The sequence below is a fragment of the Onychostruthus taczanowskii genome, unplaced genomic scaffold (genome assembly GCF_017590055.1).
Source record: "Onychostruthus taczanowskii isolate IOZ18803 unplaced genomic scaffold, ASM1759005v1 scaffold15, whole genome shotgun sequence".
Taxonomy (NCBI): domain Eukaryota; kingdom Metazoa; phylum Chordata; class Aves; order Passeriformes; family Passeridae; genus Onychostruthus; species Onychostruthus taczanowskii.
The window spans coordinates 9,006,652-9,032,032 of record NW_024498685.1 but is presented as its reverse complement, the minus strand read 5'-3'; the positions used below and the strand labels follow the sequence as shown (position 1 = coordinate 9,032,032).

At 39.1% G+C, this 25,381-nt stretch overlaps 1 protein-coding gene across 2 annotated transcripts in view; it reads left to right on the top strand.

Annotated features, from left to right (window-relative positions):
* The window catches only part of KDM5A (lysine demethylase 5A), a 48,979-nt gene that overhangs the window by 3,602 nt on the left and 19,996 nt on the right, over window positions 1-25,381 (top strand). For both annotated transcript variants that reach the window (XM_041398547.1, XM_041398546.1), the window contains exons 3-17: window positions 605-727; window positions 2,868-3,038; window positions 3,502-3,636; window positions 8,757-8,862; window positions 9,421-9,509; window positions 12,953-13,111; window positions 15,540-15,659; window positions 16,735-16,893; window positions 18,444-18,625; window positions 20,417-20,579; window positions 21,398-21,517; window positions 23,138-23,332; window positions 23,426-23,607; window positions 23,871-23,995; window positions 24,175-24,325. In XM_041398547.1, coding sequence (XP_041254481.1) covers window positions 605-727; window positions 2,868-3,038; window positions 3,502-3,636; window positions 8,757-8,862; window positions 9,421-9,509; window positions 12,953-13,111; window positions 15,540-15,659; window positions 16,735-16,893; window positions 18,444-18,625; window positions 20,417-20,579; window positions 21,398-21,517; window positions 23,138-23,332; window positions 23,426-23,607; window positions 23,871-23,995; window positions 24,175-24,325 — 2,180 coding nt within the window. The remainder of the gene's footprint in view (window positions 1-604; window positions 728-2,867; window positions 3,039-3,501; window positions 3,637-8,756; window positions 8,863-9,420; window positions 9,510-12,952; window positions 13,112-15,539; window positions 15,660-16,734; window positions 16,894-18,443; window positions 18,626-20,416; window positions 20,580-21,397; window positions 21,518-23,137; window positions 23,333-23,425; window positions 23,608-23,870; window positions 23,996-24,174; window positions 24,326-25,381) is intronic.

The window sequence follows — 25,381 nt, the reverse complement described above, 5'->3', positions numbered from 1 at the left end:
CCCGCAATGCGGACTTTTTAATCTAATTACACAAAACCCCCCAAACCCATGAAAAAGAAGGTAAAGAAGGACTAGCCTCCACCCTAAAACCTCTATCTTGCTTTATATATATTACTGTATTCTAAAACTTTAAACTCTGGGTTTTCTACCATGTGATACTACACACTTCTAGTCAAACTACACTCCCATAATCTTAATTTTATCATTCTGTTTTGGAAGCATTCTCCACAGCCTCAGGTGAAATGAGGCGTTCTCTTGGGGGTCACAATAAATAATTGTGATTGTGTTTCTCCCTGGAATGCTGATTATTTCATAAGCATGCATTTTGCTTTCAGACCAAGAAATTATTTGGTAGGAATTTAATTTATAGTGTCTTAAATGCAGAAAGAAAAGCATATATAATTTTCTTTTTGTAAAGTCTTTATTTTTAACAATATTTCTATTTTTTTTGTTTTTTTCACCTGACAAAGAAATACCTCCCCTGCGAAGTTGCACGTTGAAAATGGAAACACTATAAAAACTTAACTTGTTTTCTGTCAGGACTCTAAGATTTTGTCATATTTGGTTTTGAACATATGTGATTGTCTACCTTTACTGATTCCAGGCAATGACAAGAGTGAAACTGGACTTCTTGGATCAGTTAGCAAAATTTTGGGAACTCCAAGGATCCAATTTAAAAATCCCCGTGGTTGAGAGAAAAATACTGGATCTGTATGGTCTGAGCAAGGTAAGTATTTGTAGGCCTTAGGCAGACAGGGATTTCAGTTTTCATTCAAGCTCAGGAAACCAAGCAAGAGGAAGGGCTTGTGTTACAGTGCTCATTAATCCAGAGATTAAGTAAGTGGGAAAAATACAGTGAAAAAAAAATTCTGATTTGAATGTTTATGACAAACATGTCACAGTGTAATTAAATTAGTTACCTTTGGTTGGATTCCATACTGCAGGTATTTATTACCTTGTGGAGCTTGAATGTCCTGATGTCAGCTGGCCTCTTGATTTTTAGTTCCCCCTTTTTACATGTGGTGGAGCTGCAGGAGTTTGAGGCATTCTTTGGGAAGGCAGCAGTATGTCTGTGTGCATTTCAGCTCTGATCAACAATTCTGTAATGAATTGGTGCAATTTCTCCTTCCTCTCTTCCAGCAGAGGTTTTTGTAAACACGTATCTTTGAAAATATATAATGTCAGCTCCAGGAATACTTTAATTTCCAAAACAGGCTTGGCTTAAGGCTGGCTAGAAATTAATATTTCCATAGTTATGTTTGGTGAACAGACCAAACTTCTTTTAAAGTTTACACACAAGTCTCTGTTGGAATTTGGTTTTGCACTGGCAAAATATATGTACCATTAAAGACTTAGCTGCTAATAAATATAAATAGGTAGATTTCTTCTTGCAGGGAAAAGACCGAAGTTCTGGTAGTTCTAGTGCTTCTAGGTTAGAGCATCAGTTTCCATTCCCCATCAAGATTTGTTTCTCTTAGGTAAGTAAAAATGTAAATGAGTGTGTTTTTGTTTTAAAGAAAGTCAAGTATTTTGGAAAGTCTGGAAGGGCTGATAAAATACAGAGAAAAGCTGATAAAATGTCTTCCTGTATTTTTTTTCTTTTTGTGTTTATGGTGGTTTACTGGGAAATGCAGAATATCAGAGAGGTACTGGAAAATATCTGGGTCACTGTAATGAGCTGGAACATTTCAGTTGGCTGTAGATTTGCAGCTCTGAGTTCATTTGGTTCGTTATTGGCTTCTTTAGCTGTTGTTCATTCATAGATAATTTTAGAAAACAAGTTTTCCTGGAAGTTTTAAAGATAAGTTGAAATTTAGGACAGGTTTCATTTTAAAAGTTTTTTCTAGAGCTTTTCTGTAAATACGAGGTAAAATAATGATCAATAATATTGTTTTATTTAAGTGTAAGTCTGTGTGATTATAGGAGAAACCACAATTAACGAATTCACTTGTCAGTGTCACAGACTTCTCAGTTTACCTCAGCCTCACAAGGAAACCTTAAATTTCACTCCAGTAACAAAATGTTTTTGCCTTGAGGTTTCTAACAGTATGTGAAACATTAAGCTTGAAATTTAGTCCTCGTGTGTAAAGAAATGCAATGCAAAACTACCCTGCTGTAAAAATGATACTAGTCTTACAACAATATAAATGGAATTATAATCCATTTGTGTTTTAAATTGCTTGGCAGTGGAACTGTAAAAGGAATGGAGGCAGTGGAAGTGTGGCCTGTGTGTTGGAGGAAGCAACTCATGATGTTATACTGCTTGCAGGCAAATGGTCTTGTTTTTAATTGTATATACATATAATTGTAAGCAGTGATAGTTCTGTATGTGAATTACTGGTCTCAAACCAAGTGAAGTCATGTGTAATAACTGGACTGAGTTGGAAGGTAAATTTACTTTTCCCTCTTTTTATAGTAGTCTGTCTTCCCTTCAGGGTTTTGTGAGAGTTCTGAGCTCCAACACTCCCTTCTGCCTGGGGTCTGTTAAAATGGGCTTTATTGCTGGCCAGACTTGATTTTTACAGCAGAATACAAGTCTGGTGAGGGTAAACTTTTCAGTTTGTTCTTATGGTAGGTTTTGTATCTTTTCCAGCACGTGATAAACCTTAACTGTTGGATTCCTCCTGTGGCGGACAGTATGCAATTTACATTTGCTAGTAAATTAAAAATCACATTAAATATACGAAGCAATAAAAATAAGTCAAGTGCTTTGTTATTGAAGGACTAGTCTTTCAGGAAACAAAATCTAATTTCAGGATTCTGTCCCTTTTCACGGAACCTTTTAACATTTGGTTGGTTTAATTGATTCTTGCTTTACGCAAGCTGGTGAGAGCGGCTCAAAACCCTTAACTTTTTATTTATTTCAGATTGTTGCCAACAAAGGAGGCTTTGAAGTAGTGACCAAAGAGAAGAAATGGTCTAAAGTGGCCAGTCGGCTTGGCTACCTGCCAGGGAAAGGCACGGGGTCACTGCTCAAGTCTCACTATGAACGGATCCTGTATCCCTATGAGCTCTTCCAGTCCGGGGTCAGCCTCATGGTGAGATGCTCTTCTTTCATGCTGTGAAGAGGGTTCCCAAAAGGCACACAGAGTGGAACTGGGACGTGGGGTCAGGGCTGTTAGAAGCTCCAGCTGTGCCAACAAAGCTAGAACCACCCTCTTAGTTATCTGTGACAGAATAGTGCTGGAAGTTGTAACGTGACCTTGTGTAGTTATTTTCTGGTGTTTCTTTATGGGACTGAAGTCAACTGTGTTGGGAAGGAAAACAAGGCAAAAGATGATATGCTTCATTGGAAATGTTTATTTTTCTCTTGATAACCTGGTAGCTGGGATTCAATTTTCTTATTTGAAGGGTGAATGAATTAATTGGCCTCTTTTCCAAATGGTGTGTATAATGCTGTGTGACTTCACTCGTCCTGTTTCTTAGCAAACAGAATGATTCATAGGCTGTGGAATGATTAGCACTGCCTGACCAACAGTGTCCTGTGCTCTGCTCCTCTAGGGCATCCAAAAGCCTAACTTGGATCTTAAGGAAAAAGTGGAGGCTGAGGACCTCAGTTCAGATGCCCAAGCTTCCCCAAAGCAGGCTTCAAGGATGAATGTTATGCTGAAGAGGACCAGGCGTGTCAAATCCCAGGTATTCCTGTTGATCAGCTCTTGCAGACAGAATGCTTATTTCTCCCACCAGTGCAGCAGCCTTTGGGAACCTGCTCAGAAGCACCACTGGGAAGCAGTCTTCATTTAACTAAAATCCAGAGAAGTAACTCTCAGTTTGTAACTCTGAGATCTGGTTTGATACAGCGTATGCACAGTTCGTGTCAAAACTTCTAAAAGTTTCTTTTTGTTTACTGACAAGTGGCCTCAGTACCTTGGTAATGAATGTGTCTGTGAAAACAAGACAGAAAGCTGTTTGTGAGTTGATGTTAAAGCTTCTGCTTGTACAAAGTTCTAGAACTTTTTTAAACCTTTTTAAAATATGCCTCTTAATGACATGAATGCAAATACATGTAAGTAATGGTTAACTGTGGAATTGCATGTGGGACTAACTATCTCAAGCTGGGCAGGCAGTTCTTCTGAAGAGCTGAAACAGATGTGTGAGGAGATGATCAGTGATGGCTGGAACTATACAGGAGTTCTACAATTTTTCTGCTGAAAAGCAGTTTCTTTCCTTCTGAATTACTGGTGTTGTAGGAATTTCTGGTATTCTAGTAGGTGATATTAACTCCTGGGAGGTACCCCTGCGAAAATCAGAGTTCAGACTGAGTCACCACCATTTAAAATTGCTGTCTTACTGAAAATAATTGTGGGGTATTGCCCTGATGGCTCTGTTGCACTATTTAAACGAGGCCTTCCCCTTCTGCCAGAGATACTCCTTGCAGGCACCATCCTGAGGCTTTTCACATGAAGTCTGGAGGCTCCCTGCTGGCTCATCAGCAGAGCGTGGGTGAAAGCTGGATTTATATGCAACCAACTTCCTACTTGCTTCATACTATTCTAGACTGAGCTCCAGCACCACAGGGTTTTTTCAAGTGCTCTTTAACTGCCTTTTTTTTTTTACAATGCACCTTTCTTGTCACTGAGGTATTTGAGTATCCTTTATAATTTTTTTGCCTTCTTCTCTGATGCTTTAGACTGAATTGTCTTCTTTAGTGTGTTTTCTCAGCTTGCTAAAGCTGACTTGAAGTTATTTATCATAGCCATATAGCAGTGCATCACACAAGCAGTCCCAGGCCTGTTATCTTCCCAAATCTCTCAAAGTATTGGTAGTGAGTTAAGTAGAAAATCTGAGAGTGCTGCAGGAACTTCAGCAGTCATTTGCTGTATGGAATTCTTCTTTGGATTTGAATTAATCTTATGGTGAAATGCCAGTATGTCCTTTTTTTCTCACACATGGTCTAAAAGTGTCACTTTTATCAAGGTCCTGTGGGATCTTTTTTCCTGCTGATTTCAGTAGAATAATGGTACTTGTCATTTCTCCATGTTGGAAAGATGATTCTTTGGTGATCCTGGCACTGTAAACTGTTTCACTTTGTTTGAAGGGCCTGCAATTCAGAAGTAAGAGAATTTTATTTAGACAATCTGCAAAAAAAAAAAAAAAAAATTAAATGCCTTTTATTAGGCTTGTAGCCATGTTATCTTTTAAGCATTAGTTATTAAAATGGCTGAAGTGAGTTCTTGAATACAGGAAAAACTCATCCTCCTTGCACAGCCAGGAGAAGTAGGTTTTGGCTGTGTTGGAACTGTGTATAACTATCTTAAGTCTTCCCTGGAGCAGCATTTAGAGACAGATTTTTCCTCAGCATCCAGAAATGGTAGCAGTGTAAATAAATATCTGAGAACATGGAGACATTGTTCCAGATTTCAGTGCACCTTTTTATTGTAGACAGGACTCTTTATTGTCTGAAATGCGTACCTGGAATTGGACCAGAGGTTGTCCAAACAATCTTCAGAGAGCCAGTAATATGCAAGTAATGTAAAAACCTACTACATAAATGTCATTCTGCTCTAGCTGAAACGTCTGAATGATTTGTATGTAGTGTGCCAAGTAGTCCAGTGCCTGGTTAGTGAGCATGGATAATTCCACAGACCTCTGCAGATCCTTAGATCTTTTCCAAGCCCTAGAAGTAGTTTCCAAAGATCCTCTGCATCTTCTTGCAGATAACTTACCTTAGAATGGGCAATTAATAAGAAAGTATAAATGTAGTATTCAGACATTACTCAAATAGGGAAGCATCCTCAGCAGTAGGAGGGGGTGAGAGACTTTGAAAAAGCAAATTTCAGGATTTTTTGAGAATGTGAAAACTGAAAGAAAATAGGCAATGGTTGTCCTCTGTGGAGCATAGCTTGAGAGTCTTTGGATACTGTAATCAAATGTCAGTTGGAAACATTGTCTCTGAATAGGAAGGGAATAATTAGATGGTGAGCAATTATGTTTGGAAAATAAACTTTATGCTTTTCTCTGAAGAAAGCTTTCACAAATAAAAGCTGGAGAAAGGCAGCTGAGTTCCTAAAGGCTTGTAAAGAAAATCAAAATAAAAATTAAATTAATTCAGATTAGGAAAAGAGGATGTCCTTAAGGAAAGCTTAAATTTAGGAGAATACTTTCTTAGAAAATGGTAGTGGTATCTTCACAAATGATGTGTTAGGGTGTATTTTAGCTGACAAGGGATTTTTCTAATGAGGCTATGTCATGGTGATTTCTGGTAAGGAATTGCAGTACTGGAACAAGAAGTGCTATCTTCTCAAAGGATATTAACTTAATGTCCAGAGAATTTTCTTAAAAACAATTCTAAGTATGTCTGCTTTCAGGTTTCTTTATGATTGCAGAATAACACAGTAAAAGAAGCTTCAGGGTTTTTTTGCTTGAAAGATTTCTTTCCAAGTCAATAACTGAAACAAAATAGTGAAACAAAAGAACTCTGGGAGATGCTGAGAAATGCCCCAAACATGTAAATATTTTGGTTACTGGTTGTAACCATTGCACATTGGGGGTGGAGGAGTGGGGTTGCAAATGTTTCGGGATTGATGAGGGGTGAGACAAGAGAATAGTGAGTGAATGCAGTGTAACTGGATTGTGTTATTAGTCTTGGCCATATACAAAAAAACCCTTGGGTTGTACTTTCAGTTGAGAAGGTAAAAGGCACAGTCTGTGTCTTCAGGACAAAGAGGAGATAAGAGCAGAACCATGATTTAATCAAGTTCATTTCACTTGGGTAGAGAAAATATAATGCAAAAGTGAGCTGGAGTTTTGTGTTGTTAGCAGTGAGAGAATGGCAAGGAATGCATGATTGCTGCTGCTTCCATGCACTCACAGTTGTGAGTTTGGCTTTTTTTTTTTTTTTTGCACTCTTAAAGGACACAGCAGAAAAATGCTTTGTGGGGCTTCTGAATACTTTTGGTATTTGCACCTTTCAGTATGCATATCCAGTCAGTGTTCATGAGGTTACATAGGAATCTGATTTTTAAAAAACATTAATTTTCCCATATGCAAACTGTTCTTTTTCAAAACTCTGTAGCTCTTTCCACCTGAGCATGAATGGATTTCATCCACTAAAGTTTAGTGGTATCCAAGTAAATCTGAGGAGTTATGAAAATATATTTAGGTAATGTATTTTTAAACTAAGCTGTAAAACCTTCTTGCTGCATGTTAATGATTTGATTTTATTAAATATGATAATAAAATTATTTTTCATATCTCATTGAGAAAACTATCTTTGGTCACAATAGTAGGAGAAATTGAGGAGATTGTTGTTGAAATGATGTCTGTGTGAAATATGTGGGTTGATTCTGTCAGGTTCTATTAGTTGAGAGAATGGTTGAGTTGTTAATGAATTTGAAATGGAAAATGCAGGACTAGGAAGTCTCTGGTGTGTTTGCTTATGGTTTGTTGGCCAAAAAGTTAGGAATTGGTGAGGAAAAATTTGCATGGTTGCACAGTGGGCTTACAAAGTTGGTCACGTATAAAGTGCAAATAATTTAATATCAACATATAAATGTTCAAAATTAGAATATCAGCAGTAATTAGGTTGGAAAGATGCCTGTTAGCATAATGCATACCCAGTTCAGTGGGAACAGGGACTGTAAATATCACTAAAAATTCCTTAGAGTAATAATGCATAGGAAACTATATCTTGAAATGTCTTCTGGGAGCAAGAAAAACAACTGATTAAGGCAGAAGAATCATCTTTTTTAATGTTTATTGCCAGTGTATCAGAACTTATGTTAAACACTTTTTTAGAAGATATTTTTGGGGTTTTTTTAATAATTGATTAAAGACTTTAAAGGCATGTCACCCCAAGGGACAGGCATGAGACATCAGGCCATAACTTGGAAAAATAACAGATGAAGTATCATCAGGAAGCTAACTGAGGAATAACTTCTTTAAAATTACATGCCCACCTTCAAAATTGCTAGTCTTGCTGAGGTCTTTTAAGATCAGTGAATTTCAGGAGGAAGTTTTTGAACAGTGAGAATTTAGTGGCCTTCTATACCACATCAGAGAGATTTTTCAAAGTATAGGGAGGTGGCATAAAGAAAAAGGCCAAGGTAATTGTGTTGCAGATAAAAGCAGAATATTTTCTTTTTTTTATTCTTTCTAATGTTAGATTAGTGGCAGTGATGTGATAAAATGAGGTAGGTCAGTAATGGGAAACAGAAAAGTTCATTAGAGCAGAACACTTCAGGAAACTCATTGACAGGGGCTTGGAGCTGTCCCCAAATGGGTCATTTTACTTCTGATTTTGAGCTTGCCACATGAGTAGCTGTGATCTGAACTGTACTCACAACATTTCATCACAAATAAGCCCAGAAGCAGCCAAGCTTAAGGAAGTTGGTTGGAACTTATTAGTGTCGTGTGGCTGTATCTACACAGGGAAACAGACAAGGAAATCCTGTTGAAACTGCATCAAAATCCAGGCACTTGACTGAATCATAGTGATTTTGGGAAAAGTTGCTCTGGCAGTCTTATTATTTTTTGCAAAATGTCAAACCTAGTTCTTTTATTTGGTGTAGAGGTCACTGCTTGTAGTTGATTCAGAATATTGGATGGGAAATAATTTGGAATTTGGGACAAAAATTCTCTCTCTCACTTCATTTGCATATGTTCATTGCCTTTAGGAACAGAAAATCATATCTTTTCAGGCCTGCTTCTTTTGATGAGCACATATTCTGGGAGAGTGGAATAGAAACAAATTGTGAAGAAACCTGGAGGGGAAATATTGGTGGTTTATGCTGATGTGGTCTCGTATTTATTTTTAGGCAGAGGCAGGAGAAATGAGTAGAAACACTGAACTGAAGAAGCTGCAGATCTTTGGAGCTGGACCCAAGATGATGGGACTGGCATTGGGAGCAAAGGATAAAGAGGGTAATTAAATCTTGGCTCGTAGCTTTCTGTGAGTTCTTTGCTTTTAGTGAGACTGCTAAATCTTCCTGAATGTCTCTAGAGACAGTACTAAGAAGAAGGCAAATCAAAAGTGGAAAAAGAAAGCTAAGTATTCTAGAGTTTCATTCACAAGAGATTTACAGAGTGCTTCATATAACTTGGCAGAGTTTCAGCTCTTTATGTATTATATAGTAACAATAACAATTAAGCAGCTGTTCCATTTACTGAGTGACTGAAAGGAGAAGCAGGATTTAAAAGTGCTGAAACTGATCCTGCCAGCAAAGTGCACAACTTAGGAGTCTAATTCACTGTTTTACATGAAGCCATTGGGATCACCTGTGAGCGTAAGCAAAAGATGTTTTTCCTAATCCCTGTTGATTTTAGATTGGCCAGATATAACACGACATTTTGCTTTCTTTGGACTGTTAAGTAGTTTCTGATTTGAAAGGCAGGGTGCCAGGCTGTGTGTCTGTGGTGTTTTCACAAGTTAAATCTATCTTGATGTCACATTAATAGCATTTAACTTCATTTTGCTTCCAGACGAGGTGACGCGGAGGCGCAAGGGAAGCAGATCAGAAGCGTTCGGAATGCAGATGAGGCAGCGCAAAGGAACTCTTGCTGTCAACTTCGTAAGTTTGATGCCTTTCCTCTGATTTCTGACAGAAAGGACTTGCTTGATTTACTAAGATTTTTCTTCTTCCTCTAAAAGAACCCCCACCCCTCCAAACAGATGAATGAATGCATGCTGCAGCAGATGATACTGTTATGGGAAGAAAGAACAGTATTTTGGAAAAATAAACTGTGCTCAAGGCTTTTGTTTTCATCTTTTGGACAGGAAGGCTGTTGCAGTGTGAAGCTTTTTGCTGATCATACTTGCTACATGCTTGAATGCCTTCAATAGTTCAATTTTTGTTAGAGCTCCCCTTAGTAGAACAAGTATAATACTGCTTCTTTTCCTTAGAAGAGACTCTGAGGTGCTCCACTACTTCAGGAGTTTGTTTTTAGCATTTCCACATCTTGTGTCTTTTCTGTTTTGACTTTGAATAGGAAAAATAAAACATTTAGTTCTCTGATGTTTGTCCATGGAAAAGCAATGTACAGTTGTTCTTAATGCCTTTCACAGAATGTGACTTCCTACTTTTAAAGTGTCATAATTTAACGTGTGTATGCAGCCGTGAATGGAGAGCTGTGCTCTTATTGTCTGAAGAATTAGACTCTTCACATAGAGTTCAGCTGTTCCTTTTTTTTTATTCTTAGCCTGAGAACACTTACAAAAGCTTAAATTTCAACCATGGAAAGCCAAGACAACCTGAAGACTCTAGTAATCCCATTTTTATATGGGGCAGAAAAAGTGGGAGAATTTGGATATTTAAAAACCAGATCACTGTGCCATTGCAGATCAGTTAGGATTTGTGTGACTTGAATTTTTTCAATTGTGCTACTACTTCTGAATATATGATTTTCCTAGGCCATGTAAATTTGATAATTTTAACTATGCTTTAATTTTAAAATATTTTGTGTTGTCTCCTGGGTTTTTTTTTATGGAGCACTATTATTTACTTTTTTCATTTAACCTGCATTTATAAGAGAAAACAAAAATACTCTAACAACAGAACTGTTGTTTTGAAATTATATTGCTGTAATGATAATATTTTGAAATTTTGTGACTTAGTACTATTTGGTTCCACACTTTTTTTTTAATACTTGGATAAGGAAAGCAGTCCTAAATGCACTGGTGATGTATTTACCTCATGTAACACTGGGCTGAAAAATACTTTGGTGCAGTTTTGTGCATATTTCTCCATCATTTATTTATGTGTTTTTTAAAGTGCTAATTATGAAATTGATTTCATTTGGTGAATTGTTGCAGTAAGGTGTAAAAATCATAAAGAAAGGCTTCATAAAGGCTTTCCTGGAATCAGTGTCTGGCCTTGTCAGAGCTAGCATTTTGCAAGTTCCCATGTGAAAGCAATCCTGTTGTGAGCAATTTGTTAACATAATAATCTATTCCTGGGTAAAAAAAATAACCTCCACCTGCATAAACTGGTTTTGCACCGTTAGAAAAATGAAAATTATCTTTCACAAACAACTGTTCCTGCACATAGACACCAAGACTTTGAGTGACCAATCAATACAGAATAACAACTTGTTACTAACCAATGGAAGTAATTGAGAAGAAAACTACTAACCAATTGAGTCCCACACGAGGTCTGTAAAGGTGTATAAAAAGGAGTTATGTGGATAAAGAATAAGCTTTTTCCACCATGAGGAAAATGGAGTCCTGTGTGATTTACTCCCGTAGTGAATTACTAACTGGGAGATAAAATACACCTTTTTATCTCCTTCTCTCCCCCTAATGCATATAATTATATATCATCATAGTGTTACACTGTTTTATTACATGGCTAGCAGGATTTTTTGTGGTTATTGCATAATCACAGGTCTGCTTGTTGTGAATATCTATTTCAATGCAGTTTTTGTAGTTGCCACATCATCACTTATGCTAACAGAGGTTGCATATGTTAATAGGAATTTAGAGAGAAGAAGGTATTACTAGTGAGAGGTAGCTAGTGAGGACCACAGAAAACTTAGGATTGCCATTTTCATACACTACTAAGTTTTGGGAAGAGAATGTGAAAGTGCTTGCTGAGATACCCTCCCTCCCTTCCATGTAGTTGCAGCAAAAGCAGCTGGTTTGGTGCTTTGGACAGACATAATGTTCCATGAGGCTGAATGTGTGGGGTTTTTTTAATAGGGGAAAATGATATGCCTCTGAGTAGAGCTGCATTATTTTTTAAAATAGTTTCTTAAGAAACCTGAGCAGTCTCCTGAAGAAGTATATTACTGCATAGCTAGGAGGTTGCATGCTTAACTAGGCCACTGTAACTCGAGATGGGTTTCTCATTAACTATTTAATCCACCTGAGCCTAATCAGCTGAAGTGCACATGTTTTTGTGACATCTTGATTAAATTAACAGACCCCACCTCTTCTGGTGTTACTGTGAGCTGTGTGAACGAAATACACACAGACAGCTGAAGTGCACATGTTTTTGTGACATCTTGATTAAATTAACAGACCCCACCAAAAGCAGCCCCACCTCTTCTGGTGTTATTTTGAGCTGTGTGAACGAAATACACACAGCCTGAATTGGCAGGGGCTGGTGGAAGTAGTAGCAGAATTTGGAGTAGGTGTCATTCATGAAGTTCATGCTGTTAGTAAAAGTTTATACAAAAGGTAATTTTTTAGCAAAGATAATGTAATACCCAGGTTTTTTAAATTTATATTGTTGCACCCCTTCAGAATTATGTTAAATATCTATTAATTAAAGTTCTTTGCGAACTCTACAGGAAGCTAGAGCAAAGAAAATTTGAAATATTTTCATACGGTTTTCTTTCTGACCCCAGAGAATGTCTCCCAGTCAGTGTTGTTCTTGTTGAGAGACTATCTTGTACAACTTCCAAAAACTGTTTGCTGTTGTATTGGGATTAATACTTCTCTCACAATTCAGAGTTTTTATTCTTTGCTTTGGAAAAAAAATGAGAAAGAAGCTGGTACTTCTACTTGTGGTTTCCTTTGCTTCCTTGTGAATTTCTAGATTGAAATCTGTCGGTTTGTGGATTTGATGATCTCTTTTTCATTACAAAGATACCACTGTACTGTTGCAAGTGATGATGTATATATTTCTGAAATACCTTTTGGAGATTTTCCTTAGCCATGCAGTCTTTGTAGAGATTTAGTTTAAATTGTTTTCCATTATAAGAAGGCTGAAGAGAGGGAGTTGTAAAAACTGTAACTTTTGCCTTAGAATAATATGAGTGAGATGCTGCTTGAGTTAGATAGCAGAAGACAGTCCAACTGAACTGGATAGTTATTTTACAGCACCCAAAGTCCTCCTGCTCCCATGTAGTGCTGCTTTGGGAGTTAAACAGAAGCTGTCCCTATCAATACTTCTCAAAATCCAGGGTTGATGCTCATATATTGGGCTTCAGGATATCATCCTTTTTTCCTTAGTTTAAGTAAGGCAAGCTCTGGATGAGAAATTTCTTGTAACTTTTTTTTTTCCCTCCACAGGTTGATCTCTATGTTTGCTTATTTTGTGGTAGAGGAAATAACGAGGACAAACTGCTACTGTGTGATGGATGTGATGACAGCTATCACACCTTCTGCTTGATTCCTCCTCTTCCTGATGTACCCAAGGGTGACTGGCGGTGTCCAAAGTGCGTTGCTGAGGTACAGTTCAAGAGCTACTGAAGCTTTGTATGTGTACTTGTGTACCTGGAAAGATCAGAAGAAGAGCAGTTCAGCAATCCATCTGTGTAGAATGCATAGTTTGTTTTGGAATATTGTCAAGATGAGCCTTGAATTCTGGTTGATGAGCCATAAGGAGGGGGAAACATTCCTTCTAGAGCTTGGGCATAACCTTGGTTTTTGATATGGCTATGTGACAGGTAAAAAATTTGACCGTGGTATATTAAAAGCTGAAACTCAATTTGATAATCTGGAAGCGTGAAATTAGGGGTGAGAACTAGGCTTATAATGGATGTTTCCACATAATGATGACACAATTTGTAAACTATGAAGTAAATAAAGTACGAAATTTAGGCATAACAGGGAGCTTTGATTATTGGAATGACATTATGGCATTGTTCAGAATGGCCTGTAGCAGAAAGTGAAAAAACTAATTTAAAGTTCTGTTGTGGCTATTTTAGATTTGGTTTAGTCTAAAAAAGGAACTGCTCAGGCTCTGAAAGTGGAAGCTAGTTGAATTTCATTACTCAAAAAAGAAGAACTGCCCAGTTCTAAGAGATTGATCAACAGACAGCAGACATCACTTGATTGGTTTGGTATTTGTCTTAAGGAAACAGATTTTGAACTGCCCAGTTCTAAGAGATTGATCAACAGACAGCAAACATCACTTGATTGGTTTGGTGTTTGTCTTAAGGAAACAGATTTTGCAAGCTGAGAAAGGTGGTAGATGTAGGATTCAGAGGAAGAAGCTTACTGTTTGTAACTCTGTAATTACAAGACTGGCTTTCACTCCTGAGGCTGTGTTGTTTCCAAAAGGAGCAGTTGTGCACACACATTTCTAGGCCCACTTCCCCCTGTGCCCTTCCAGTGCTGGCTGCTGCTGGTTCCTTATGGTGATGTTTGAGAGTTGTGCAGCCACAGGAGCTGCATCAGCTCACTGCTTTAACCCTTCACTGAGAGATGAGGTGTTCACATGAACTCAGGCAAATGCTGCTTAAAGAAAGGTGGAAATTCATAGCTACATGCAAGGGAAGAGATGAAACATCCCTTTGGGCTGCTGCTCAGAGAGTGGATTAACCTACTTCTTTATTTTCTCTTAAGATGGAGCAATAAACAAGAATTAGGAAACTGCAGCAATTTAATACGGAGTTAATTTAGTAGTAAATAGAGTGGCAGCAACAGTTCAGGAATGTGGAAACTCCAGAAATTTCATTATTGCTAGTTAAAACAGGAATAGATGTTACCCAAGGAAAAAAATGCAGGCAGGGACAAACCCAGCAAAGAGAAGGTGCCAAGTAATTTTTTACTAGCAAATGATACAGAAAATATTTGAAAAGTTTTGGATAGGCATTGGAAGTAAGAGGTAGGAGAAAACAGATTGCTGTAATGTGTACTGGAAAGTAAACAAGTAACAGCAAAAAGATGTTTGAAGTATTCACTAGTGCTTTTTGCCTCAGTTTTTACTTTAGATGTTAATTGTGTACAGATCCTTAATGTAATTTTACAGCAGGGTACTGGAACAGGAGCTGGGAAGAATAGTGTAAGGGCTCTTTGTATGTATTTAGGTCAACATTGTTTGACAGTGTTCACAGATGTTGTAGATTCTCTGTCACAGGCTCAGTTTAAGAACCACTTTGGTACATGTTGGGAATAGTCTAAGGACAGTTCCTCTTGAAAAAAACCACAAACTACTGATGAATTCCTTTCCAGTCCTGTTTCTGTGACTGAAAAACTGACTATTAGATAGTTTTACATGATCTTTGTGTTCCAATATGGCTTGTATATATAAACATGGTGTCAGTTCCAAAGGAGCTGAGAAGGACACATTAAAAATGAGTGGGGAGAGGAGCTGAAATGTGCACCAGTGTTTTTCATTTTCAGGATGAATGGGGATAGAACAGGGAAGGACTTGGAGATTTTTTGTCAGATGGGCCATGTCTGTTGTTGCCTGTTCCAATTTCCTTTTTCCTCTTCCCTATTATATATTTTCACGGTGTCAAATCTGTTGATGATTTGCTGACTTGATAAGACTGAACCCTTGGGGGGTTTGTTCCTGTGCAGTTATTCTGCAGGTGCTTGAATCCAGTGTGTGTCTAAGAAATGTCCTGTGGCTGTCTAAGCATCTTGTGCACAGTCTTGCTTTGTGGCTGGCAGCAGTAGCTGATGAAATGTAGCTTTGGACAGGAAAGCAGAAGCGTGGAGCCCTGGGGTTACAGGGTTAGATTAGCTTCTGTGCCGTTAATTGTGGTCTGTTTCCGTTGTGGTGTGACTGCCTCTGCTGGAAAAGTCTCAAACCTGGCAGCTTATTGTGCTGGGTAAGGACTCAGATGGACACTAGGGCTTCTTGCTAAAAATGTAACTGTGTCAGAGTCTGCTGCAGGGAACAATATTTCTGTGTTCTGTCTCCTAGGAATGCAACAAACCCCGAGAGGCCTTTGGATTTGAACAAGCTGTCAGGGAATATACTCTCCAGAGCTTTGGTGAAATGGCTGATAACTTCAAGTCTGATTATTTCAACATGCCGGTCCATGTGAGTTTCAGCTTTTGTTGGGATTCCTTGTAAGGGAAAAAGAGAAGAGGTTTCAGCTGGTCTTGGATTTTTGCTAAGACATCTTAGCCTTGTTTAAAGAGGCACCATAAGCTTCAAACATGTAAACAAATTATTTAGCTTACTGGCATCTGGTCTCATTTCAACTTCATTTCACTCTTTCCCTGCAATGGGCAGACAGCTTTATTGCTTGTTAGTTTACTCTACTGGGCACACTCTAATGTTCTTGCCTTTTTGATAAACTGGGCTAAGTATCTTGCTCATTTGGTATAGGGGCCCTTTTCCTGCCCTCCCTATGCCTTTTGTCTTGGTTTAATTTGTCCAGAGGATAAATCTTTGTTTTCTTTGTCTTACAGTATTTTCCTTGTAGACAAGTCAGTAGACTGAATCTGTCTGATAATCACAGTGGTTTTGGGTTTTTTGGTTTTTTTGTTATGCATCAAAGCAGCATTTTTCAAACTAGAATTTCTGCTTTGGCACAGTTCCACTGTCCTGTGGACTGCATGCAGCACCAAGGTCTTCCTCCTCTCATGGTTCTTTGGTAATTTATGGACGTTCTTGCTAAAGTCTCTACCTTTTAAGGACTTCAATTTACAAGACAACTTTGGGACAGGGAACAAAGCTTATTTTAAGAATAAGCTTTGTAAATGAATACATGTAAGAGTAGTGATCAGTTATATGAAGATCAAACTCCTGAACACAGTTTTATATGTCAATTTCCTTACTGTTGTTCAGAAATCCTGGTCATTATTCTTTGAAATAGTTTGGAATTTGCATGCTGATTTTTTCTCTTTGCTGCTTGATTTCTGCTGCCTGTCTCCTCTTCCCCCTGTGTTTTGCTGTATTTCTGGTGATTCCATCTTTTGTTTATTCCTTCTCTCTGAAGCATTCCAGCCACTATGGAGGAATACAGACCAAAACTATGACTTGGAAGCGATGGAGGGGAGAGGGGGAGTGACCTTGGTGTATGAAAATTCATGGGGAGTTAATAGCGATTTATTGCTTGAATGATCATTTTTGTTATCTGCACATACCATAACCTCTCGTCTGCTTTCAGATGGTTCCCACTGAGCTGGTAGAAAAGGAATTCTGGCGATTAGTGAGCAGCATAGAAGAAGATGTTATTGTGGAATATGGGGCCGATATCTCATCCAAGGACTTTGGGAGTGGCTTCCCAGTGAAGGATGGCCGACGAAAGCTGATGCCAGAGGAGGAGGTGAGGAACAGGATGTGCAAACTGACCCCATTCTTTGCTCTGTGGAGGACTTCACATTAAGACTTTAGGGCAGAAATTAAGAAATTGTTTCAGGGTTTTGTACATATTTAACATTCCTTTTGAACAGGGCATGAATCCGATATTTGAGGTTGTTACAGATCTGGTTGCTGATAACCAAGGTCTGCTTCATGATTTAAGTCACACTGTTTTCTGTCACTTAATCTTAGCAGGCAAAGATGTGCAAGTTGTTGCAGTTTGTCTGAGTATGAGGAGACTCTTTAATAATATTTTTTTCTTTCTTGTTTCAAACCTTTTCATTTTAGAGTTAGTTACAGAAACATAATTCTGTCCTCCTTAGGATGTTCTTAATGGGTGAAACAAACTAATTGGATTTACCTTGTTTCTCTGTGTACTGTAATAATATAGATACAGCATTCAATTATAAAAAATTCAATAAAGATCATCTGGTACTATTTTCCCTCAGACCGTACTGTAGCAAAGCAATTTTCTTGCTGCTTGTACACTGAAATTCAGGCATAGTAAAGGTGTGGTTTCCTGATTATGCAGCCCCAAATCAATTTCTGCTGCTTACTGGAAGATGTAATCCTGTTTGCTATCATCTTCCACCTCTTCCTGCACCTTTCTGTGTGTACCTTTGTTGGCTGTGCTGTGATTGTGTAGCTGATTAGTGAGTCAGCACTGATACTTCTATGTGTATGAAGGTAGTCACTTGAAAAATTTCTTAACCAGATCACTTAAGTCTTCTGACTCACTGCAATGTCTTTGCAGTGTCAGAGCAGAGGAAACAGCAGCAATGTTTGGCTGAGCTGAGGCTCTGACCAGTCTTTTCAGCAGCTATGGGATATACCTAAAATCCCAATCAATCTTGTGCTTACAGCTTTTGTAAAAGTGGAAAGTAGATTAATGCTAAAAGCACAGTAGTGGGCTTTTAAGGCTGTCTGGGTTATAGTTTTTTGAACAAATTGTGTGTATTTGAAAGTAAAGGTGAGAGTGATCAACAGGTGATGCTGTCCTTTCAAAAATGAGTGTGTAGGAATGTCTTTCCATGAGAAAACTTTCTAAAGTAATCCATACAGTAGATCAACATGAAGTGCAGCATGGTAAAATGGGTGTTCAAAAAAAGCTGAAATAGTGACATGAGATTCACTGTGTTGTGTACAATTTTAAGTTGTCCTGTATTACTGAAGACTTCTATCTTTAGTTCTTGTCCTGGTATTGCTGGTATTTTGTTCCACCAGAAAAGCATCTCTTGTGATGGAGAAGAAACGAAAACTTAAGTGTATAAGCCTTGATCCAAAGAAGATGGGCTATGTTGAAATACTAGGACTGTTACTAAAATCTTAGTGTGATTATTTGATGACTACGGTTTTTAAGGAATTATTTCTGGGTTTGATGTTTCATTGTTGCAGGAAATATCCCATTATCTACTATAGAAATGGATAGGCTGATGTTTTCATTTGTACTTTCCTTTTCTGGACTTGGTGTCCTTAATATTCTTCTGATTTGTTCAAATTTTCTTCTTTTGGCAGGATTATGCTCTCTCTGGTTGGAACTTGAACAACATGCCCATTCTGGAGCAGTCAGTCCTTGCTCATATCAATGCAGACATCTCTGGCATGAAGGTGCCCTGGCTGTATGTGGGGATGTGCTTCTCCTCCTTCTGCTGGCATATTGAAGACCACTGGAGCTATTCAATCAACTACCTGCATTGGTATGGGCTGTCCTCTGTGCATCTGCCTTACACTGCCCTGTTGGCTTTTGGAAGTTTGTAGTTGTACTTCAGAGTGCTTCTGCACACTGAGGACATGTGTAAATGAAAAGATAGATGTGCACAGTGGTGTGTGTTCTTAGCTGTGGCTGATTGAAGCTGAATACAGATGTTTTTTAAAGCATTGTAGTGGGTTCAAGGCAAAGCATTCAATTAAGGCAAACCCAGGACAAGCATATTAGTGCTTCTCATTAACTGATGAAATATTCTTGTGTGCCCAACATTCCAGTGTCACCATAAAATTGTGCTTTACAGGATCCTATCTTTTTTAAGAAAGTTTTTTCATTCAGAACTGAGTTAAGAGTTTACTGGTTCCCTCCTTTATGATTTAAATTTGGGATGTCTGTGTGCTAGAAGTGGAGTCTGCTGTCTCATGGCTTTTGGAGGCATCAGAGTTCACTGTTCAGCAGCAGATCCATGTATACATGGGAATACTCCTTATAAAGAGAAATTTGGAAGTAATTCTGCCATTTGGAACAGTCCTTGAAGTGTTGTGCTGTTCATCTTTTGTGTGAATAGAAGACTAGTGATAGATTAACTACGGGAATTGCCAGTATTCCCAGTTTGTCAGACAGAGTGGAGCAGAGGGGAAGACAGCGGCGGGGAAGGAGCTGTGGGAGAACTTTACAAAGGTTGCTGGACATCTGGGAGAGATGAGCTGATGGCCTAAAAACCACAGCTGTGCATCTTTGAAGAAGCGTGTTTGCTAACCAGCTCCGATGGGCAAGCTCGGGAAGGGCATTATCACTGTTGCTCCCGGCTGAGCTGCTGCTGAGCGGCTCCGCGTGTGCGTCGGGCGGCTCCGCGTGTCCGTCCGGGCGGCTCCGCGTGTCCGTCCGGGCGGCTCCGCGTGTCCGTCCGGGCGGCTCCGCGTGTCCGTCCGGCCGGCATTGCCGTGTGCCGCCAGCAGGGGGCACCGCAGCCCGCCGGGAATGCTCCAGCCTCTGGGATAATCCATGGCCGTAGGGCTGTGTAAGCAGACTCCTCCTGCTTGTGCTTACTAAAATGTAGTAAAGCAGGTTTTAAAAATAAATCTCAGCTGTATATGTATTTTAAATAAGTATGTTTAAAAATAAATTCACTCTAGATGCTAGGTCTTGGCAGTTTGTTTTGGTTAAGAAAGGACTGGAATAATGCTTGATTGATTATTTGGTTAGTTTTGGTCCTGTTAATATTTTTATTCCCTCGTACTTGACTAATCCAGGGCATTTTTCACCTTAATGATCCAGTGGATCCCAGGTTTTTAGTAATTAGTTAGGAGTACTAGAGAGATGGCATGTGTTTTACTCCTCTGGCTGGTATACTGTTCTGTTGGTTTTAGGAATAAGACTACTCCCAGCCTAATTGAATGGAGGAATACCATGATCTTTTTTAGACTGTAGGTGTGACAGCCAACGTTTTGTTTATTAAACCTAATTCCTTCTTTCTGAAGGAAAATAATTTCCCATTTTACCCCTTTGGGGAGCATGGTAAGTGACAATTACCTTCCATGTTAAGCTTGTCAAGGCAAATCTACTGCCAAGTATGTTGAGAATTGTGTTGGAGTGTAACTGATTTTTCAGATTAGAGTAATACATCCTGAAGAAGATGCATGTTGATTAAAGGCATTTTTTTAATCTAGGTGTAAAATGGCTCATGAGGACAGTGCTGCTGGCTGTGAGGGGTGCTTTACAGCTGGGTGGCACCATCAGTTCCCTCTCCCTTGGGTTCATTCCTGTGCTTGTGTTTCGGTAGGGGAGAGCCGAAGACGTGGTATGGTGTGCCCTCTCATGCAGCAGAGCAGCTGGAAGATGTGATGAAGGAATTGGCTCCTGAGCTCTTTGAATCCCAGCCTGATCTCCTGCATCAGCTGGTCACTATTATGAACCCCAATGTGCTGATGGAACATGGTGTACCAGTGAGTAGCACGCAAGCATTTTTTACATAAGTACTCCTATGTGCTCTCTTTTTTTCATTCTCTGCCAGATTTGTATAACAATGGTTTGGCATAACTCTGAAGAATTTTTATGGTAGGCATTTGCATATTCATTACTTATGGGGTGTTTTTTAAAGCTGTTTTCTAGACTCTTCCCTAGGCTAACCAGGAAATTTAAACTTTCTTGTAGTAGAAGTGAGTGTGCCAAGCTTCCTACATAAAATACCTTCCAGAACAATCATATGCTGTGTATTACAGTTAATTTTTAATAAAAAAATCCCCTCCCTTGTGTAACAGCAAGTTTGCCTGAAATGCCTTTAAAAGCTCTTGACAGTAAAATACTTGTCTTACTTTCAGTAGAAATCTCAGCATTACAAAATGTTTTCTGACCAAACACAATTGACTGCAGACCTCTAAGCAGCAGTCACTATCATTTGCTTTTGTCTTAGGATAAATTGCTTCCCTGGCAAATACCCCAACAAAGCAAACCATAAACTTTTTTCCAGAAGCTTTTGGACTTTGTGGTACAATGGATTAAATGATGATAGAGAAACATCCCTTTTGGGATTCATAAAGACAGTTTTCAACTGTTGGTTTATATGTTCAGCTCTTTGTGAAAAAGGCTGTAAATTGAGTATTCATGCTCAGAAGGCAAAAACAATCCTTACCACTATTGGGGTAGCTGTGTTGCCTGTGGTGATCTGTGGGTACAGAAACTGGTATTCAAACATCTTGTATTTTTGTGTCTTAAGCTGTTGCATGTTATATATTTTTTCTTTCCTTTATCCTCCCTTTTTTAGGTTTTCAGGACAAATCAGTGTGCTGGCGAGTTTGTTGTGACCTTTCCTCGTGCCTATCACTCTGGATTTAACCAGGGATATAACTTTGCTGAAGCTGTGAACTTCTGCACTGCTGACTGGGTCTGTTCTTTTGTGTATATTTGCTGTGTGACTTCTGCAGGTGGTGTGTTAGTAACTTAACTACCTGAACACTCTTTTCAGTGAAATAGTGTATTTTATGTTTATAGTTCTTGGGACAGCAGTTAGAAACTGAGGGAAGTTTCATTATACAAAGTAATTGTAATTTTAGGCAACTTCAAACTGAAACTTTGGGCACATGTTCTTCCTTTTTAATTACTGGTTAACCAAAAAGTGGGATCTCACAGTACCTTTAGCGGTGATGCCACTTTCTGAATTTGATACAGGTCTGTGTCCTGTCTTGAAGTACTGTTGTCATTTGCATGTTGGAGATAAGCTTATAACAATTTTTGTTTCTCCTTTGTGCCAGCTCATTGTGCCTTTTAATCGTGTTAGTGCTGTTCTGATAGCTGTGCCACATCAGTGCATAGCTCATGTGGATTGTTCAGGAAATTGTCAAAGGAGTGTTCTGTTACTATCCAGGGTTTACAGTTGAAATTATGATCTCATCTCTAGTTTATCTGTCTCTAGCTTTGTTTCTAAACTACCAATGGAAATTATAGCCCTTTTTCAGAGACTTTTATTCTTTTATCAGAAAATTTGCCTGCAGGACTGGCAGTGTGTCAGGGCTCTTATTTTTTTCCTCCAGCACTCATGATAGAATATGAGTGTAACTTCTGTGAAAATCTGCTTAACTTGCACCAGCCATGTGAAATTTCCTTTGCTTATGTAAAATGTAACCAGAAATATCTGCAGCAAAATAATTTAGCATCTTTTTGCTTTAAAAGGCACAAAATGAGTGATACCAGATTTGGTTAACTGTAGGAATCTTCAGGTTAAATGGCTATGTCCAAGCACAGTCATATCCAGGGGGGAATGTATTCACCTTAGTGTAGATCAGATGACTTCTCCTTGGCAGTTTCTTGCCACTGGAAGTAAAAAGAGCTTAGGACAAGTATAAACTTTTGTCTCTACGTTAGGTGCATAAGGTTATGGGAGATGCCCCTCCCTAGCATTGATGCCCTCTGTGTCCTCATCTGTGACATGATTTTAAGGTTGTTAGAATCTTATTGAATACAGGGCAACCCCAATGTCTGGGAATGATTGGCATCTGACTCCATTGATTCAGAATGCTGAACAATGGCTTTATTAAACTATATTATGGTACATTGTACTATATTATATTAAAGAATACTAAAAGGATACTATGCTATACTATACAAAGATACATACTAAAGAAAAACCCATGGCTGTCTTGAGACAGCCAGGACACAGCTTTGACCCAATAGGCCCATTAATATAAACAGCCATCACCAGAATCCAATTAAGAACTCCCTTCAGGTAAACAATCTTCCTAACACATTCCACATGTGCAAAAACAACAGGAGCAGCAAGTAGAGATAAGAATTGTTTTCTCTTCTTCTCTCTGTGCTTCTCCAGGAAAAAACCTGAGAGAGAATTTTCTCTCTCTCTGTTCAGAGAATGTGAATGCCATAGAATTTTCTCTGTCCCATCAAAGAGGGACTTAGTCTGTCTTTTCCCAGTTTTTGTCAAAGGGAGGAAAGTGGGAGCTGAGAGATGTTTTTTTTTTTTCCCCTGAACGATGATGATGTGTTTTTTTAGCTGCCCATTGGACGTCAGTGTGTGAGTCACTACCGAAGGCTGGGACGTCACTGTGTTTTCTCCCACGAAGAGCTGATCTTCAAGATGGCTGCAGATCCAGAGTGCCTGGATGTGGGGCTGGCTGCCATGGTCTGCAAGGAGATGACTCTACTGATAGAGGAAGAGACACGGCTGAGGGAGTCTGTTGTACAGATGGTGAGTAATAAATGCTTGCAAAAGAACTTTCTGCTTCCCTCTCCCCCTGCTTGCATTAGAATTTTTGAGCAAGTGGCTAATTCTTCTTGTCAGGGAGTGTTGATGTCTGAAGAAGAGGTGTTTGAGCTGGTTCCAGATGATGAACGTCAGTGCACAGCTTGCAGAACCACGTGCTTCCTGTCAGCTCTTACGTGTTCCTGTAATCCTGAGCGCCTGGTGTGCTTGTACCATCCTTCTGATTTATGTCCCTGTCCCATGCAGAAGAAGTGTCTAAGGTACACTGGATTATTTTGTCCCCACTTTTCTTCCCTGTCTAACACTTTGCTGTAGCCCAGTGGCCAAATACATTTGGCCACACTGTTTTTCTCCTTCATTTAAGGAGTATTTTTATCCTCTTTGTTTCTTGGTTCCTAGGTGAACAGGTGTTGTACATGTACTGTTTTTCTGGCCTTGCTGTAGCTGGAAAAACTCATTATTAATATCCTGACTTTGATGTGGTCATCAATACTTTTCCTGTCTTTTTTTTCCATACCTTCAGGTACCGCTATCCACTAGAAGACCTTCCTTCTTTGTTGTATGGAGTGAAGGTTAGAGCACAGTCTTACGACACTTGGGTCAGTAGAGTTACAGAGGCTCTGTCTGCCAATCTCAACCACAAGAAAGGTCAGACTTCTGTCATTCTTAATAGGATGTCCTGAAACTCCTACATGTGTTCTGTCCTCTCATTAGCATTGTGCATTTCAAATTGAATTATGCTGTTGGAACCTTGGTTGAAGGCCATTGAAGCCATGTAAAATTTCTCTCTTTTTTGCATGCAAATAATTTATGTGCTCTTGTTACAGATGTGATTGAGCTGAGAGTAATGTTGGAGGACGCTGAAGACAGGAAATACCCGGAGAACGATCTTTTCCGCAGGCTCCGAGACGCTGTGAAGGAAGCAGAGACCTGTGCTTCAGTAGCACAGCTGCTTCTGAGCAAAAAGCAAAAACACAGGTGAGACAGGCAGTTTTTCAGTACTTTCCATCTGCTTCTTTCTTACTTGATTGGACTTGGAAGAGTTAAAAACCCGGAGGTCTTACTGTGTGCAAGCTTCTTTCAGTGCTTCCTTTCCCTTCGACTCACTGAGAGATAGGGAGGGGTGGAGGCAGATACAGTGGCACAAAGGGCCCAAAGGTGGCCTTAGCTGGAATGTTATAAGCATTCTGCTTTCAGCTGACTTACGTACTGAAACGTGAAATCCTTTGGAGAAGTTGTGTTTCATTGCTGATGAAGTATTTTGCTTGTAGGGAGAGACAGCTGGAGGTAAAAATGCAATGAAAATAAGTTTTGACTTTGGGTGTTTGTGACAAAAATCCTTTTGGATTTTTTGTGCTGGGGGAGCACAGTAGTATGGAGGGCAAAAGCAGTCCATGGTTTGAGCCATTTTGGGAAGGACCATGGGAGAGGCAGTGATGTGTGGCTGAAAGGTAGTGGCTTGCCTCAGTGACTTGGGGCAGTGGAACTCCCTTGGTTCTCTGTGCTGCCTGCCGTGCCTGTCGCTGCCTCAGCATTACTCCTGGCCCTGCCTCAGCAGTCTGATGGATGTGTTCTGTGTTCTGCTCTCATGAGCTTCCAGGAGCATGTTCTTCCTTCTATCCTGTATGTTTTGTGCACTGAATAATAAGTCAATAGAAAATAGCTCAGTGAGGTGACTGTAATTCTTGCAGCAGCAGTTGTACAGTAAATTTATGTAGCTTGTAGTTCCTCTGTTGAGGATAAGATTTGGTTTTGTAGTTGATTGTATTTTTTGCCTGTGTGGTTTCTGTGTATTACTGAAGACATTTTGAGAGAGTAAAAAGTAAATACCTTGTTAATTATAATGCACAGCTTTGCTACACAGAACATCATGCATATATCATAATTGCTTGAATTTGAACACTAAAATGTTAGTTGCACCACAGATCCAAGTGTAACAATCTGTTCCAACTGGAAAACTGTTACACAATAGAGAAGCATTTTTTCTGTATTTGGAGGTTAAAGAAGGCTCTCCTGACTGTTTTTTGTTGCTTG